Genomic DNA, 15,564 nt, shown 5'->3' with positions numbered 1-15,564 from the left:
ACGCCCTTGTCTCATTCCAGCCATGAGTCCTCTCTCCTCTTTGGGGAACTGAAACACAGAGCCTTTCTAATGTTTCTTTTTGACAAATGTCTGGGGTTCAGCATGCAGTTGCTTTGTTTAGCTCAAAGTGATGGTTTTGACTAGGAGACACTTAGGAATCGACAATGGTGGCAAAAGGAGCTGCTGGAGCTCCATCCTTTTGATGAGAGGAAAGTGGTTTTCAGGGCCGGCTTCTCTCTTCCACCGATGCCCAGAAATCGTCATCATTTTTGTACCTGGGCAAAATATGAAAACCTCATCAAGCCCTTTAGAAATGAGGAGAGGAATTAATGCGTAGATCCTGGTGATAAAAGCATTAACGTATTTTATTCTGTCGTCTGTTTGAGAGCCGAGAACTTTTCTAGTGTGATAAGGTGTGAAAGAAGGCACTGTTCTCCTCCTGAAAGAGAATTCCCAGGAATGACCAGCACCGGGTACCCCCAGCCAAATGGTGCCGGGTTGGGCTGATGGAGAGATGCAAAGTGCCCTACTTATTCCGGCTGCTACAGGTCTGACCTCCTTGTCTCATCCGACACCTCGTTGGGTAAGAGGTTGCTGCAAGATCTCAAACCTTCAAATTATCTTAAGATTTATGGGGTGGCTTTGAAGCAGGTCCCTCCCTTCGGTGTTTGTTTACTGCCCGGCATGTCCTGTTCTCCGGATTGTGAACGATGAATAGGCGCAGAAAGGGAGCTGTCGGGTTAGTACAACTTCTCTGTTCCTCTTCATGTTTCTGCACATGCTGTGTTTATCCCTGTTTCCGAGCCTGGGAATACGCCGACGACGTCCTGCACCGGTCGGGGCTTTGCTGTGTGGTAAATGCTGGCTTGTAATCTCAGTGTGCACGTGTGTGTTTGAGGTAGAGGGAAAGGAGGAATGGCTACTCGTGTGGTTAGAGGAGAAACAAAGGGATGCTGTCTGGCAGTATTTCAGGAGGAGCGTGTGCTGGGTTTGCTTTTTCACATACAGTTTCCCTCTAACTTTGAGCAATCACGTGTGAAAAAGTAAGATGCTTAATTAATAGTGTGCAGCTCGTACACTGTGCTTCACCGGGCGCCATGGTTTGGGATGTTAAAGTCTGCCTTCCACAAGCACTAAGTCCCGTAAAGGATGGACCTGAGTGGGGCATGCAGGTTTGCCGTATGGGAATTCTTTGGAGAACTTTTCTTCTGTCCCATAATCAGTCCCCAGGGCACCAGCTGAGCTGCCTGGCGCTGCTCCTCCTTTCCCAGCCCTGGTAACTGTGCTGCCGCTGCCATGTGCTGTGGAGGCTGGGGACAGCGGGGCGGTTGATCTGGGAGTTGTGAGGATGTAAGGCATTTTTCAATTGTGTTTTATTCCTATTTTTGCATTTTTCCCACCAATATCCAAGTCCTCATCCTTGCTTTACCTCCCTGGTTAGCAGGATGAGCTGTTTGGGCCCCTCACCCCCAGAAGGACCTGGAGGGGCTGGAGCACATCCGGAGAAGGGAATGGAGCTGAGGAAGGGTCTGGAGAACGGGGGTTGTGGGAGCGGCTGAGGGCCCTGGGGCTGTTTATCCTGAAGAAGAGGAGGCTGAGGGGAGAGCTCATGGCTCTCTGCAGCTCCTGAGAGGAGCTTGTGGGGAGGTGGGTGCTGGGCTCTGCTCCCCAGGGACAGCCATGGGACGAGGGGAAATGGCCTCACATTGCACCAGGGCAGGTTCAGATTGGATAGTGGGAAAAATGTCTTTACTGCAGGAGTGGTGAAGCCCTGGCAGAGGCTTCCCATGGAGGTGGTGGAGTTTCCATCCCTGGAGGGGGTCAAAAACTGTGTGGCAGTGGCATTTGTTTAATCGACACAGTGGTGTTGGTCTGATGGTTGAACTGGGTGAACTTAGAGGGTTTTTCCAACCTTAATGCTTCCATGATTCTGTGACGTCTCAACATCAAATGTCCTTGGACGTCCCACCGCATGGGAGTTTAATCACAAAATCAGCACAAACACTGAATTAAATCACAACAGGATGCTTTTGGAGGGGTTATTCTCGAGAGACAAATACGAGGGCTACCTCCTTGTGTAATCCTGGCTCTGTGTTTTCCATTTCCAAAGCTGACGTTACTCCGTGCAATTGCTCGGGAAATGTAACTATGCCTTTTCCCCACCAACATGACACACTTTCGCTCGGCTGTAATGCTCTACCTGGTTTGTACAAAGATTGTCCTTTGTGTTTTATTTTGGTGACTGAAGTGTTTTCTACCCATATGAAATTTCACAGAAAGTTCTAATTTAAGTTGTATTTTTATTTGCATGTGGGCAGAAAATGAAGTAATTCCCAAATATAGGCCTAGCCAAGAGATCCATCTGTTCTCTGCATTTTTAAATGGCAAATTAATCCTCAGCATACAACTCCTCAAATGTCTCCTCTTTTATAATGAATGAGATCACAGAAGGGATGGGTTTTTTTTTTCCCAGGCCTTCCATTTTAAGTAGGCCTTGACGTGAGAATAACAGCGACCGTTCTGGTTTGACAGAGCACTTGTGGGCATCTTCCAGTGGCTGCAGTTGGTCTAAAAAGGGTGTTAAAAAGAAAAACCTCTGAAATTATTCTTCCCTTCATCTCTTTGGCATTCCTTTAAGAGGCTGGGGAAGTTGTAAGGCCACAAACGTCGTGTTTCAGAGCATGCTTGCCAAATGCAGTTTTTGGTGTTGGAGAACCAGGGCCACGCTGTCCATTTTCTGTTGGATTTTGCTCTCCTGTCGACGGCGAGGGAAGCAAGCGGACAACTCAGTGTGGGTGATAAAGCAAGCTTCGACTTTATTCAAAATCAGCCCGGATTATATACCCTAACATTCAAAAGATGCTTTGTGCTTTATAATTTGTTACACCTTATACATGATTAGTTACTTAAAACTATTTGTTCTCTATTGATTCATTGTCCTTTGTTAATTCATTAGTACTATGTTGCTACTTCGAGTTCCGTTTATCTACTTGCAGTTATATTACAGTTGCAGCTGGGCTTGGTGCTCCATCCTGTTCCCTTGGGAAAGATTCACTTGTCCTTCAGAAGTTTCTTCTTAGAGATTCCTCCTTGTATGCCTTCTTGTTCTTTCAGTCCATATCTTCACTCAAAGTTTAACAAGGTTTCCACTTACACAATACGTGTCTCACAAAGCTTTTCTGTTAAATCATGTCCTTGTTCACTTAACCATTCCTCGATCCATTTTTCAACATTCTCATGTCCTTTTTCACTTAACCATTTCCCAACACTCTCCAAACAGTTTTTAGGAGGACTGAACTTCTCCAGCGTTATCTGCCAGAAAGGGGATTTCTATATTAAGGTTCCCATGTTCCCAGTGTTACTGAGGAGGCATTGTTTCTCGGCTGTGGATCTTGGCCTGCCTCTCACTGTGAAGAACAGTTCTGTTTGTTTTGAAGAGAGGGTGCGCCAATTCAAATCCCGCTCCGAAGCGGGAATTCCAACACATGGCTTTTTGTGTAGGACTAGAACAGGGCCTGGGAGAGGGAAGAGAGGGTCTCACCCGCCTTTTGGCGGGGCAGAGCACGAGGTTAGGGACAGGCCGGGAAAGTGGCCGAGGGAGGAGTCGTTGGGGCTCGTGTGGGGCCAGATAGCTGAGAAATGAGAGCTGCCAGGGATACCAGACGTACTGACAGTGCCAGGTTTGGGGGTTTTAGACAAGGTGGGATTTTTTTTTCAAAGGCGAAGGCAGAATTAATTCTGCGGGTCAGTTTGCCATGATCCACTGGTGGCTTTATGTTAAGAACATACCTCTGGAAGACTGAAATATCCTGGAGGTGAATCAAGAGCTGGTGGGCTTTTGTGTTTAGCGTATGTATGAAAAATGCTTTCCTTCTGAAAAATGTCCAGTGCTCAACATGGTGTCAGTGTTGTTAAGGCTGAATGCGTTTCAAATAGTATTGAGAAGTGTTTATTCCCAGGAAATGATTTGACAGTGCCTTTGAGATAGAAGAAGATGCTTTTACTCCTTAACTAACTGCGTAGGAATGTAGTTAGACACAGTAATGATTGCATTTTACATGGCATTGCGCTCTCCTGGCGTAAGACTGTACTTGCGGTAGGGTTGGGGTTTTTAAAGGTGCTTAGGAAATCTCCTCGTGAAAGCAGTACAGCTGTTGTTTAGGAAACTGCCTTTGAATGTTGCTTTCTTGGTATCTTGAGAAGATTTGGCCTCCCATGAGCTGGGAGATCAAGTTCCTCAGCCTGCTCCCTCGGTGATTCATCGAGTGACCTTGGGTAAAGCCCTTGGCCTCCTCTTCCCTGCAATGCAGGGATGTCAGGGCATACCTACCTCCCATCAGGCTCCAACCAAAATCGGTTTTTTGGAAAGATTTCATGTGCTCTGGGGTGACAGTTGCACAATATTAATTTAGATCGTCTGCAGATAGCTGGCAAAACCTGTTCACTTTAACAGTATTGTGCCAATTTTGGCCCAAGCATTGAAAGCCATTTTTCTTCCAGACAGAACAAGCCGTTCCTCTGCTGTAGTGGTGAGCTCTGCCCTCTGCCTTTGTCTTGTAAAAGCTGCTGCGATCGCAGACTGATCAGCGCCGGCAGCCTTGAGCAGGAGCTCTTCTCCAGGCAGGGCCTGGCAGGGCTTCAAATAACTGGGCTGAAGCCCGGCACGGTCACAGGAGGTGGGAATTGGGGTGGCTGCAGCAGGACATCTCACCGAGGCTGGTTCCTGACCCAGGACTTCCCTCCGTGGTGGTAATGTTTAAAAACCAGAGGCTCTTTGGGCTTACATATTCTCACACCCACCCTCTCTCTTCCCTCTTTGCATCGCTGAAGTTTAATTGTGGGAAAGCTGCACCAACGAGCTGGCTTTGTACTTCACCCTCAAGGCCTCGATGACTTTAATCTTTCCCAGCACTGAGCTCCATCACCGTGGCCGTTTGCTGAGAAAGCATTTCCTCCCCCTTCCTGGAGTTTCATTTCTGAGTGTGAGCGGTCCCACCGTTCCCTGAGAGCATCTGTGGTTCGAAAAGGCAGTGGCTGGGGCAGCAGACGACTCTCCCTGCGCCCAGGTTCAACTCCAAACCCACCTGTGGTGCAGTGAACAGCCGGCACGGGGGAAGAGGGCTTGGAGATCATCTTCCTAGCAGGAGGAGAGCTGTGGTTGCTGAGCTGCCCGTTTGCTGTGTAGATAGGCTGGTGAGTTTGTAACCAGGACATCTTTTCTTCCAGGTTAATGTTTGTTATCCTTGGCTGTTGAATTCCAGGGAAGGATTAAAAGGAGCCCATCGCTGCCTTGAAATTCTGGGAGCGTGGGGGCAGCGCTTCATCCTTCGGAGCTCCATCTGCAGCTCCTCCAGGGTTCATCTCAGCTGTCTGTTTCTCATCACAGATCAGGGGTGAGACATCACGATGAAATAGCTAAAGTAAATGTATTGATGTCACAGAAATTAAAACGTGAGTGTAATAAGCCAGACACAGGTTAAATGCATGGTAATACTGTCTAGAGGCTGTGTCTTAAAACACGTACTGGTCAAAGACTGGGAGAAATCCTGCAGCCAGCCCGTGGTATTTGGCCGTGAGTTGTCATGGCGGTGCTGCTTTCCCATGGCCTTTAAACAGCATTTCATTTAATTTCTGTCGATTCAGGATTCCGGCCCAGCAGGAGGTGTCTTAAGTCTTCTTTCTGGGCGTGGTGAGACAGAAGAAGTTAAAGAAAGAGGATGTCCCCATTCCCCCATCTGCAGCATTTAATGATCTGTCTTCAGAGCAGTAAACGCTTGTTTGGTGTGCTGCGTGACTGTTTTCCTCTCACATGCAGCAGGTCTTTTTTCCCTCCGTAGGTTGTTTTATCATAGCTGTGTGTTGTTGAATACCTCAGAGGCTGCGCGTGTGACTTGTACAGAGTTCTTGGGTGCTGAGTTCTCAGCGGCTTGAATGGGTGCCAGGAATGTCAGGCAGCCGCATCCCAGCATGCTTCGCGCCACCCGCTCCGAAGGTGCTGGAGCCCGGGGTGCTGGGCACAGGGGAGTTACACCCAGAGACTTTTGGGCGTAACTCGCTGCTCTGTGGCTCGCTTACTCCACCCTCTCGGCCGAACAGCCAGTCTGTTTGTGTACGTATTTAAAATGCAAAGCTGTGTTATGAAATGGAAAAGCAGGGCTGGTGCTGTTTGTGGTGTGCGCGGGTGGGCTGAGCCCCGTCAGCTGCTTGCCTTCCTCTGCAGAGCATGGTACAACTCCTTCCCTCCTCATCTCCCCACAAAAACAAACTGTACCCGTTTGACTGGGTTTTCCAATACCTTCAACTTCAGGTTCAACTCCTTTTAACTAGGAAAAAACCCGTGTTTATTTCCACAGACTTGAGAAATGTTTATTTTCTTACAAATGCACTGGTGTGGCCTGGTGTTAAGTGGGACGTGCCATGTGCAGGCGGCTGCCCGCTGCTCGCCTGCGTGTTCAGTTGGCTCTGATGAAGCAGCGCTCACCCTCAGCCCTCTTGGATCTTCATCGTGGTGGTTCCTCCTTGCCTGTGGCAGCACGGCGTCTGCCTCGCTGCAGTAACCTGCCTGGGTTTTGTAGGAACGGCTTACTTGCCGTAACGTGATTTGATGTGTGTTGTTCAGCTTCCGCGGGTATGAAGAGAGGAGGGAAACTCTGATTAAATACCTTTGTAGATTCACGTAGTGTTTAGTGGTGGGACAGAAGCAGCAGCCAGTAACAGGCCTGTGCATGGCTGATTTCAATATGCCATTTTCATCCAGAAGAGAAGTCAAAATGTTTCAGGGGCGGAGATCCCTTAATCCATAGCTACAGTGGAATGTGATACATTTTTGAAGGTTTCTTTTTTTGGGCAGCTAGTGTCCTATTTTTTCTGGACGTTGGCAATAATCAGGTCTTGTTAATTCATTTTTCTTGCAAAATAACTGATGCTTTCAGGATGGTCTGACCAATTTTCTGGTCCTGTTTTCCCAGGTCCAGTAAATATTAACTGGTAGTTTGTTTCCAAAGCCTATTGGTGATGTATAAAGTATCCAAGGATTTGTGTCAGAGCTGGGCATGCAGTGGTGTCCTTGCCTGCCCTGCACAGCCGGGGTGTTTTGTACGGAGATCATCTGCAATGTCTTAACTCAGATCTGGAAAGGGAGGGATGAGGGAAAAGGGTTCCTGGTGCCTCTGCTCTGAGATGACTGTATGTTAACTTCGGATTTCCTGCCCTGACTTGAGAATCTGCTGCTGACGAGGCCATGAGAAGAACATGCTGCCGGCAGGGCCTGGCCCGTGCTTTTGTCCCAGGCAAATCTTCCTGGGAGATAATTTTTGCTTAGAGGTTGTGACAGGGTGTTGAATCAGAGCTAATCTAGGCAGAGTTCCTGATTTGGCTTAATTTTGGCAGGAAACAAACCCGGCGCTCTGCATGTTTCTGTGGAAGGAATATTGGATCCTTTACGAGTCCTGGGTAAGCAGTTTTTGAAGGCAGCTATTAAAACAAATCCACTTTTACTTTTTTCCCTGCTGAAATGTGGCATGTATTCCCTTGGAAAATGGAAAGTGTTCCAACTGATTCCAGAGGCTGTGTTTGCTTTGCCTTTTTCTAAACCTGAAGCTTGGCAGCACGGGTTAATGCCTCTTTCTGCTGTACTTTCCACCCAGGTCATGGTGTTTCTCTTGCTGTCGGGAGGGCGGGCGCAGCTTTACGGCTGACTCACCACTCACATCCGCTCACAGAAATGAGGCTGCCCCACATTTTAAATTGCAGGAGGGCAGGATGTGAGATCCCTCGATCCAGCGCTGCTGCCGTTGACGGAAAGCAGCGGGTATCCTGTTCCATCGATGGGTTTGGAGCCACTCTTTCATCCCCTTTTGCTGGGGAACAAAGAGAACGGCTCGTGTTGTGTTCTTCACTCAAGTGCTTTCATTTTTCATACATGAACGGAGCTTCGCTTCGTAGTTCGTGACTCAAACTGCAATAGGCAATTACTTGAAAATGAGGTATTTCTGTGGAAATAAATTATGCAGTCAGTGTGCACCGGGAGCCGAAATGTCATCTTTGCAGTTGTGAGTGAGAAAAAGAGAATTCCGTGGGCTGGTTGAGCTGTGGCACGCCGAACCGAGACGTGGCTGGGGCTTGGTTTGTGATCTGCACCCCATCGCTGCATCCTGACACACATTCTTTGGGACTCTGCCATATGGATAAAGCTTGAAGACTGGGTTATGAATAGATTTTTATCTTGATTAATAGAAAATACTTACGTAGGTAAATCCTGTGAGTAAGAACACACGCATCCTCTTATAAAACACTGCAGGCAATTGTGGAAGGCAGATTAATATTTCAAAAGAGCCTGTAAAACATACACGTGTATGCAAGGGAAGGATTTTGTGTCCACCTCCTTATTGAAGTAGGAAGGATTACCTTGATAGCTCAGGTTTTCTGTCTGATTTCACGAGTAGTAAAATCAAAAATCTCCTTTCCACATCGCTGTGATGCCGTGGCAAAAGCTGGAGTGAAACTGCCTGGCTTCAAGTTGCGCCACGGCAGGTTCAGATCAGACATCAAGAAAAATTTCTTCACCGAAAGGGTTCTCGGGCCCTGGCAGAGGCTGCGCAGGGAGGTGGTGGAGTCCTCGTCCCTGGAGGAGTTTAAAAGATGGGTAGATTTGATGCTCAGGGATGCTTCGGTGGTGGACAGGGATGGCTGCACTCGATGACCTCCAAAGTCTTTTCCAGCCAAGCGATTCTGTGGTTCTATCTGGGCTGAACTAAAAAGCCTCTGAAATCCTTCCTGGTTCAGTCTTCATATTCATGATACGCGAGGACACGTCCTGACGGAAGTCCGCGAGCGCCACAGAGGCAGCTGAACCTGTGAGCTTAAGGTGTTTAAGGAGGCGAATTCCCAGCGCAGGCTCCCTCCCGGCACAGCGCGTGTGTTGTGACAGCCCGAGAGATTAGTTTGTCTGCGCGCTGGCATTCTGCTTTGCTGTGCTTACATGGGTGTTGAAGAGCAGGTTTTCCTATGTTGGGAAAAGGCCAAGTGCCAGAGCACGCTCTGCTTCTGGAAGAAAAACTTCCTGGGTTCCACACTGCTTGCGGGAGCCCAGAGTGGAATTCCAAAGCTGTTTCCTGGGCATTTCTGTGTGCCCCAAGGCCTATCGATCACTTGAAACTCTTTGGAGAACGGAGGTCATTTTAACCGATCGGTCGCATTCCCTGTTAAAATCTTCCCGGCCTGTTTTTCTGAGAGCTTTATGAACTCACTCACTAGGAGGACTTTTAATAACTTCTTTTCTGCATGTTGGCGGAGTATCGCTGTTTTCAGAATTACTCACGGGGAAAAGGAAGGCTGTACTCTAACGTGCTGGGAACACATCCCCCTGCAGCTTACGTGCTTTAGATTTGTGTATTTTTAAAGCCGGGGAGTTGACAAGGAGCTCTGCTTTTCTGCCTGAGCCTGCGTGTAATTCGCTGTTGGAGGCTTTATTTGGATGGTGCCGTGTGCGGCGAGTGGCTGACGCAGCCACTGGAGTTAACTCTTCCATCATTCTCCTCCGCACAGAACAGAGAACTTTTGACTTTTGAATCATTACGTCCATATTTCTACAATTGGAAAAGTGATGAGGCTTTCCCTGGAGAAAGGGGAATTGTTCTTGCCACCATTTTTTTTTCCTTTTTGAAAACAGAGAGAGGAAATAATGAGCCTTTTTTTTTTTTCTGGAAAGTCTTGATTTGCTTCAGGACAAACATCCTTAAAACTCCTCGGGAAGTGGAAATCACCGGTGTGGTCTTCGTTTCCCCAAATTGTGTGGAATCCAAGCTCGTGTTGTGGAATTTATCACCCCGCAGGATGCATTGTCTGGATGTCTGACCGTGTTATCCAGGGATTATCTGTGTTCCTCCCTGGAATGCTGGGATTTTAACAAGATGTTCTGTATTTTAAACCTCCTCATAAAAAAGAAGCTAAAATTAGGCTGTTCCCATTTTAAAGCGCTGCTGAAATAGAAATGCAGCACTGCCTCTTGTTTAAAGGATACGATCCCAGCAGAGAACAATGTTTAAAACACTTTGGGAAGTGCGTGGCCGGTCATAACACCGAGCAGCAAGACGTGAGAAGGGACAGCAAAAACGTGTGTGAAGCTGCTTGCCACCGCCCTCCAGTTGCATTTTAGCCTTCCCGCGGGAACGGGGAACCACACGGCCCACTGGCAGCCTGGGAATTATTTCCAGACACTCTGCCTGCACTCTCTCTGTATTTGTATTTTAGAAGAAGTTTCTCTGTTCATGTCCAATCTGAACCTGCCCTGGTGCAACGTGAGGCCATTTCCCCTCGTCCCATGGCTGTCCCTCGGGAGCAGAGCCCAGCACCCACCTCCCCACAACCTCCTCTCAGGAGCTGCAGAGAGCCATGAGCTCTCCCCTCAGCCTCCTCTTCTCCAGGATAAACAGCCCCAGGGCCCTCAGCCGCTCCCACAACCCCTGTTCTCCAGACCCTTCCCCAGCTCCGTTCCCTTCTCCGGACGCGCTCCAGCCCCTCCAGGTCCTTCTTGGAGTGAGGGGCCAGAACTGAACCCAGGATTCGAGGTGCAATCCCTTCCCTGCTCCTGCTGCCACCCCAGGGCTGAGCCAAGCCAGGATGCTGGTGGCCCTCTTGGCCACCGGGGCCACCGCTGGCTCATGTTCAGCCACTGTCATCCAGCATCTCCAGGGCCTTTTCCACCGAGCAGCTTTCCAGCTGCTCTTCCCTGAGCCTGGAGCCGTACGGGGTTGTTGTGGCCCAAATGTGGGACCTGACACTTGGCTGTGTTGAACCTCATCCTGTTGGTCTCAGCCCATCGAGTCAACCTCTTTGGGTTCCTCTGCAGGTGACTGCTAGCGTTACCCCTTGAGACTACTGATGGCCTGTTCCCAGGGGCTGCGTTTGTCTGCCTTTCCCAAAGTGTGGTAGAGAGAGCTTCAATTTAATGAGGGCGTGAGGTGATCCAGCATTGTGAGATTTGGCAGAAAGGCAGGAGGCTGAAGGAATGGGATAAACGGGCAAAATATGAAGAGTGAATTGCAGCGTCCTTCACTTTGAGCAATTAAATAATCTGTTAATGAGGAGGGCACAACAGCAGGTGGCATGGATGATTGTGAGGCAAAAAGAAAGGGGTTTACAAGGCTAGAAGAACTCGTGAACTGGCATCTTTGTGGTAGGAAATATGGAGCTGAGGAGCACACAGGGCCGTTGGTGGTTGGGGAGCCGTGGCTGTGTATGAAAATCCTGAGTGTGAAGCCCTGGCAGCGGGGGAGTCTCCATCCCTGGAGGGATTCAAAACATGTGCGGCCATGGCACTTCTGGACCTGCTTTAGGAGGCACGGTGGGGTTGGGCTGGGTGAACTTAAAGGTCTTTTCCAACCTCGATGATTCTATGGAATAACACGCTAGGCAGTGCCAAGCAGCGGTGGAGCATGGGAGAGGGGAGTGCGGGCCCCCATTTCACTCCTCTCCTGGCATGGCTTTATTTTCTTTCCCCTCTCAAAGCAATGCTGAGCTTCCTTCTCTGGGGAATGAGAATGTGTGGGAAAGGGACCAACACGTGAAGCGGTGGGATGTCGGCTGGATGGGAGGAGTTCCTTGTGTTTATTCTGCATTTTTGACCATTTCTGTGTTGTTCTGGTCAGTCATGGGTTTGTGTCCCACTTGGATTGTCTGTAAGTGCTTCGGGCCAGAGGTTCCCCTCACTCCTGTCTCCGGGTATATCAGGGGCAGAGCCCGGGGGCTTTTAGCTCGTTCCACCGAGAGGCACAAGAAGAACTTAGTTTGGGGGAAGGTCTTCAGAAAAACGACTCTGTTGCTGTTACCCTGGCGTTCCATAAACTGCAAACGCTCAGAAAAGAAGCATGGTTGGAGAGGTCACAGCATCAGATCAGGAGAATGGGTAAAGCCTGAAATGGATTCCCTGAGAAAAGTCTGGAAGTGGTTTAAGGTACAGAGTAATATAAGAAGCCTAGGAAATAATTTAAGATAAGAAAAAGGTAGATTGCTTGTTGTTTTTCTGTGTGATGTGGAGAGGAACCTAAAAAATAAACTGAAAGCAGCCGATTGCAAACAGCCGGGGTTATTTTTGTACGTGGCAGAACCCCCCCTACAGCCTCCGAGTTAGAATTCCAGCAGAGTTCTTTAGAAGACTGCTCGTGTAATGGAGAACGAGAGTCTCCAGGGTTATGTCAGACAACATTATTTTTAGCGATGTTCTAAGTCCGCATGCCTCGGGGAAGGAACCAGCCACCAAGAGAGATGGTTTGTCCCCACCGGGCAGGCTTTAATAACATTATTCTCCATATTTCTCACTCTCCCGTGAAGCGTCTGATGATCTGCGCTGTCAGGAGTGGCTGGACTGGATTCACTCCCTGTATGATCCTGTCCTGACTTAATTGTTGTTTGTAAAAGATGTCCTTGAATCTGGATTCCTCATACCCTGAAGTTGGCTGTGAAGGCTGTAAATAGTGATTGCTGATTCATACACTTCTGCCGGGTTTATTCTGAGCATTTGGACAAAAAACCTCATGCCATGATGTTCTTGCTCAAGGCTTTAGTGTCATCCGTGATGTGGGGAGGGGTTCTTGATCAGAGAGTGCAGGGGTAGGATGAGGGGAACGGTTTGGAGCTGAAAGAGGGGAGATTGACATGAGATCTTGGGGAGAAATGTTCTCCTATGAGGGTGGGGAGGCCCTGGCCCAGGTTGCCCAGAGCAGTGGTGGCTGCCCCATCCCTGGAGGGGTTCCAGGCCAGGTTGGATGGGGCTTGGAGCCCCTGATCCAGTAGGAGGTGCCCCTGCCCATGGCAGGGGGTGGGACTGGATGGGCCTTGAGGTCTCTTCCAACCCAAACCATTCCATGATTCTTTCTTTAAATCTATCAGGAGGTGATAAGGGGAACTCGAGGGCTCGCTCTTGGATTCACAGCGGCACCTGGGATCACAATTATATTGCTTTTTCTATGTATGAGAGTGCTGAGAGGGGTTTTCAGGCCCCGACAGAGCTGTGTACCCTCTCTGTATTCCTCCAGTCTTCCCACACAGCTCCGAAGCTGATACAACATTGTATTACTGTTAATTAAATCTCCGCTATTGTCACAGCGTGTAACAGGATCTGTCTGACGTTTTACCCATATTCCATTTCCCCGGCTGTCTCCTCCGAGGTCTTTGTGGGAGAATATTTGTAGAGTGACTCTAAATTCCTGTGTGTAACTGGGCTGTGTTACAGAAACTGGGGTTTCTGCGTCAGGCAGAGGGGAGAGGAAGGGCTGTAGTCAAGCAAAAACACTGGCATTTTGCTCTCTTAAATTAGATCCCGGTGCCCTCTGGTTGCTTTGTGTCTCCGTGCACTCATCTGCTGTTTCCTTTGTGCCATTTGCAGCAGCGACTCCAGCAGCAGCTCGAGCGACGAATCCCCAGCACGGTCCGTTCAGTCGACAGCCGTCCCCGCGCCCGCGTCCCAGCTGCTTCCATCTCTGGAAAAGGATGAACCCCGGAAAAGTTTTGGGATCAAGGTTCAGAATCTTCCAGTGCGCTCAACAGGTAAATGCGCTTGCAAAAGCAAAGTAGGGAAAAAATGACTGGGAGGCGGGTTAGGGACCGATTAAATAACATTTATTGTGTCTTTGGCACAGCAGCCACGTGCTGCCTCCAAGGACGGGATTCTCCCTCTGCCTCTGTCTCAATTCTTACGTGGTGATGGGAAAATTGCTTAATTAGTGCCCATCTGTGAGAAATCCTGCGGGTCCCTTGCTTGAGTCCCCAGGCTTGAGCACTCGCAGCCGCTGGAGCTGGCGCTTCGACTCGGTCACGTGTGTTTCCCCAGGGAAAAACCTGGAGCATCTCAGATTTTGTGCTTAGAACTCCGACCATTTCTTCTTGCCCTGCTTCCATTTCTTTTTTAATACAAAAAAAAAAGGATTTCTGTCACAGTGCTGAATGCTGTAAAACACCCATGAGTGTACTCGTAATGCCTTGAGTACTGCACAGCAAATAACACAAGAAACTGCTCACCGAGGAGTGCAGGCGATCCCTTTGTTCCCCGCACTAATTGCTGGAGAGATCCCACGGAAAAAAACAGCATGGGATCATTTGGAAAACATTTGTAGCGTAATTCATGGATACAAAGGCACTGGCTGGATTAAAACAATACATGTTAATTCTGTGGCACCTTGTGGTGTTAGTGCTCTCCTATACATTTTATTTCTGTGCTATTCCTTGAAACGCCATTGTGCCGAGGTCAGTGACCCACAGATCCAGGCAGGGAGCTCGCTCCTGAACCAGGCTTGGCCAAATCCGAGGAGTCTGCCGGGTTATCTTTCTGAATCGACCGAAACGAGTCCTGTTCAACTTTGATCTCTATTCTGGCTTTGGAAAACCACTCTGTGCAATATTCGTGTGGGGTTGTTAATGAAGTAACACTGTTTATTTCTCCTGCACCTTGAACTAGCTGTCGCTTAGACACAATAACTGTGTTCTGCCGGCCTCAGGGCTGCGGAATCCCGCACGTGTAGTCTCTCGGGTTTAAACCTCAAGGGAAAGAGGCAGATCAGCCGGAGGCTTTTGCATTGACAGATTCACGGCCAAACTGAAAGTGAAGTCACATTTCAGAAGGAACATCAGATTTCCTCCTGTCTTTTATGCTACTATTAAATTGGTTAACAATGTGTTTCTGTAGTACTAATGTGTACTTGTCCGTTTAGATACAAGCCTTAAAGATGGACTTTTCCATGAATTCAAGAAGTATGGAAAGGTGACGTCAGTGCAGATTCACGGGACTTCCGAGGAACGGTATGGACTGGTGTTCTTCCGACAGCAGGAGGACCAGGAGAAAGCCCTGAATGCCTCAAAAGGAAAACTTTTCTTTGGCATGCAGATCGAAGTCACCGCCTGGATTGGGCCGGGTAAGGGAGGCACTGAGTGAGAAATGCTAAAACTGCTTTTCTGCAGGAACATAATTTAAAGAAAATGGGAAATAGGCCAGAATGAATTCCAGAGAGAGTAGAGTGGATGCTCTTAGGTCAGATAGGGAGACAATTCCAATCTTATGCCTCGGGGAAGGAAACCTGCTGTCCTCTCAGACAGCACGATCTCTGGCTGCTGGAAGAAACAACCTCATCTTCCATATCTCAGCAGAGCAGCACCAGTGAGTGGTGTGAGCACAGAGCTGAGTCCTCGCAGGCTTTATTTCCTGCTTTAAGTTAAAATGGCTAACGATGGCTTCATTTTTGAGGCTCAGGCTGCACAGCCCAGGTGAGTGACCAGTGAAAACTGTAGCGTTGAGCACAGGGTTAAGTTTTCAGTCTGCACTTAAATTGCTTCTTTAAAAACTGATGTGTGCAAACAAAGCCCTTCCATGTACTGTTTGCAAGGACAGTGAAGCCTCGTTTGAGTTCATGGAAGGCGTAAATATTCGTTAAAAGACAACTTCTCTAGAGGAGCAGTTGGAGTGTGCAGCTACTTCACACCTGAGGGCACTCAGGTTCCTCGGTGCTCACCCAGCGCTGTGGTCAGAGGTGTTGAGCTGTGCCTAAATAACAGCTCACAAGTGCAGCACTGCGT

The 15,564-nt window shown here is 48.7% G+C and overlaps 1 protein-coding gene across 4 annotated transcripts in view; it reads left to right on the top strand.

The window, feature by feature from the left end:
* SPEN (spen family transcriptional repressor) overlaps positions 1-15,564 on the top strand; it is a 70,329-nt gene that overhangs the window by 31,840 nt on the left and 22,925 nt on the right. For all 4 annotated transcript variants that reach the window (XM_054085484.1, XM_054085483.1, XM_054085482.1 and 1 more), the window contains exons 4-5: positions 13,385-13,545; positions 14,706-14,906. In XM_054085484.1, coding sequence (XP_053941459.1) covers positions 13,385-13,545; positions 14,706-14,906 — 362 coding nt within the window. The remainder of the gene's footprint in view (positions 1-13,384; positions 13,546-14,705; positions 14,907-15,564) is intronic.

The sequence above is a fragment of the Cuculus canorus genome, chromosome 21 (genome assembly GCF_017976375.1).
Source record: "Cuculus canorus isolate bCucCan1 chromosome 21, bCucCan1.pri, whole genome shotgun sequence".
Taxonomy (NCBI): Eukaryota; Metazoa; Chordata; class Aves; order Cuculiformes; family Cuculidae; genus Cuculus; species Cuculus canorus.
Note: the sequence above shows the minus strand (reverse complement) of the source record. Positions and strands in the feature narration are given on the sequence as shown.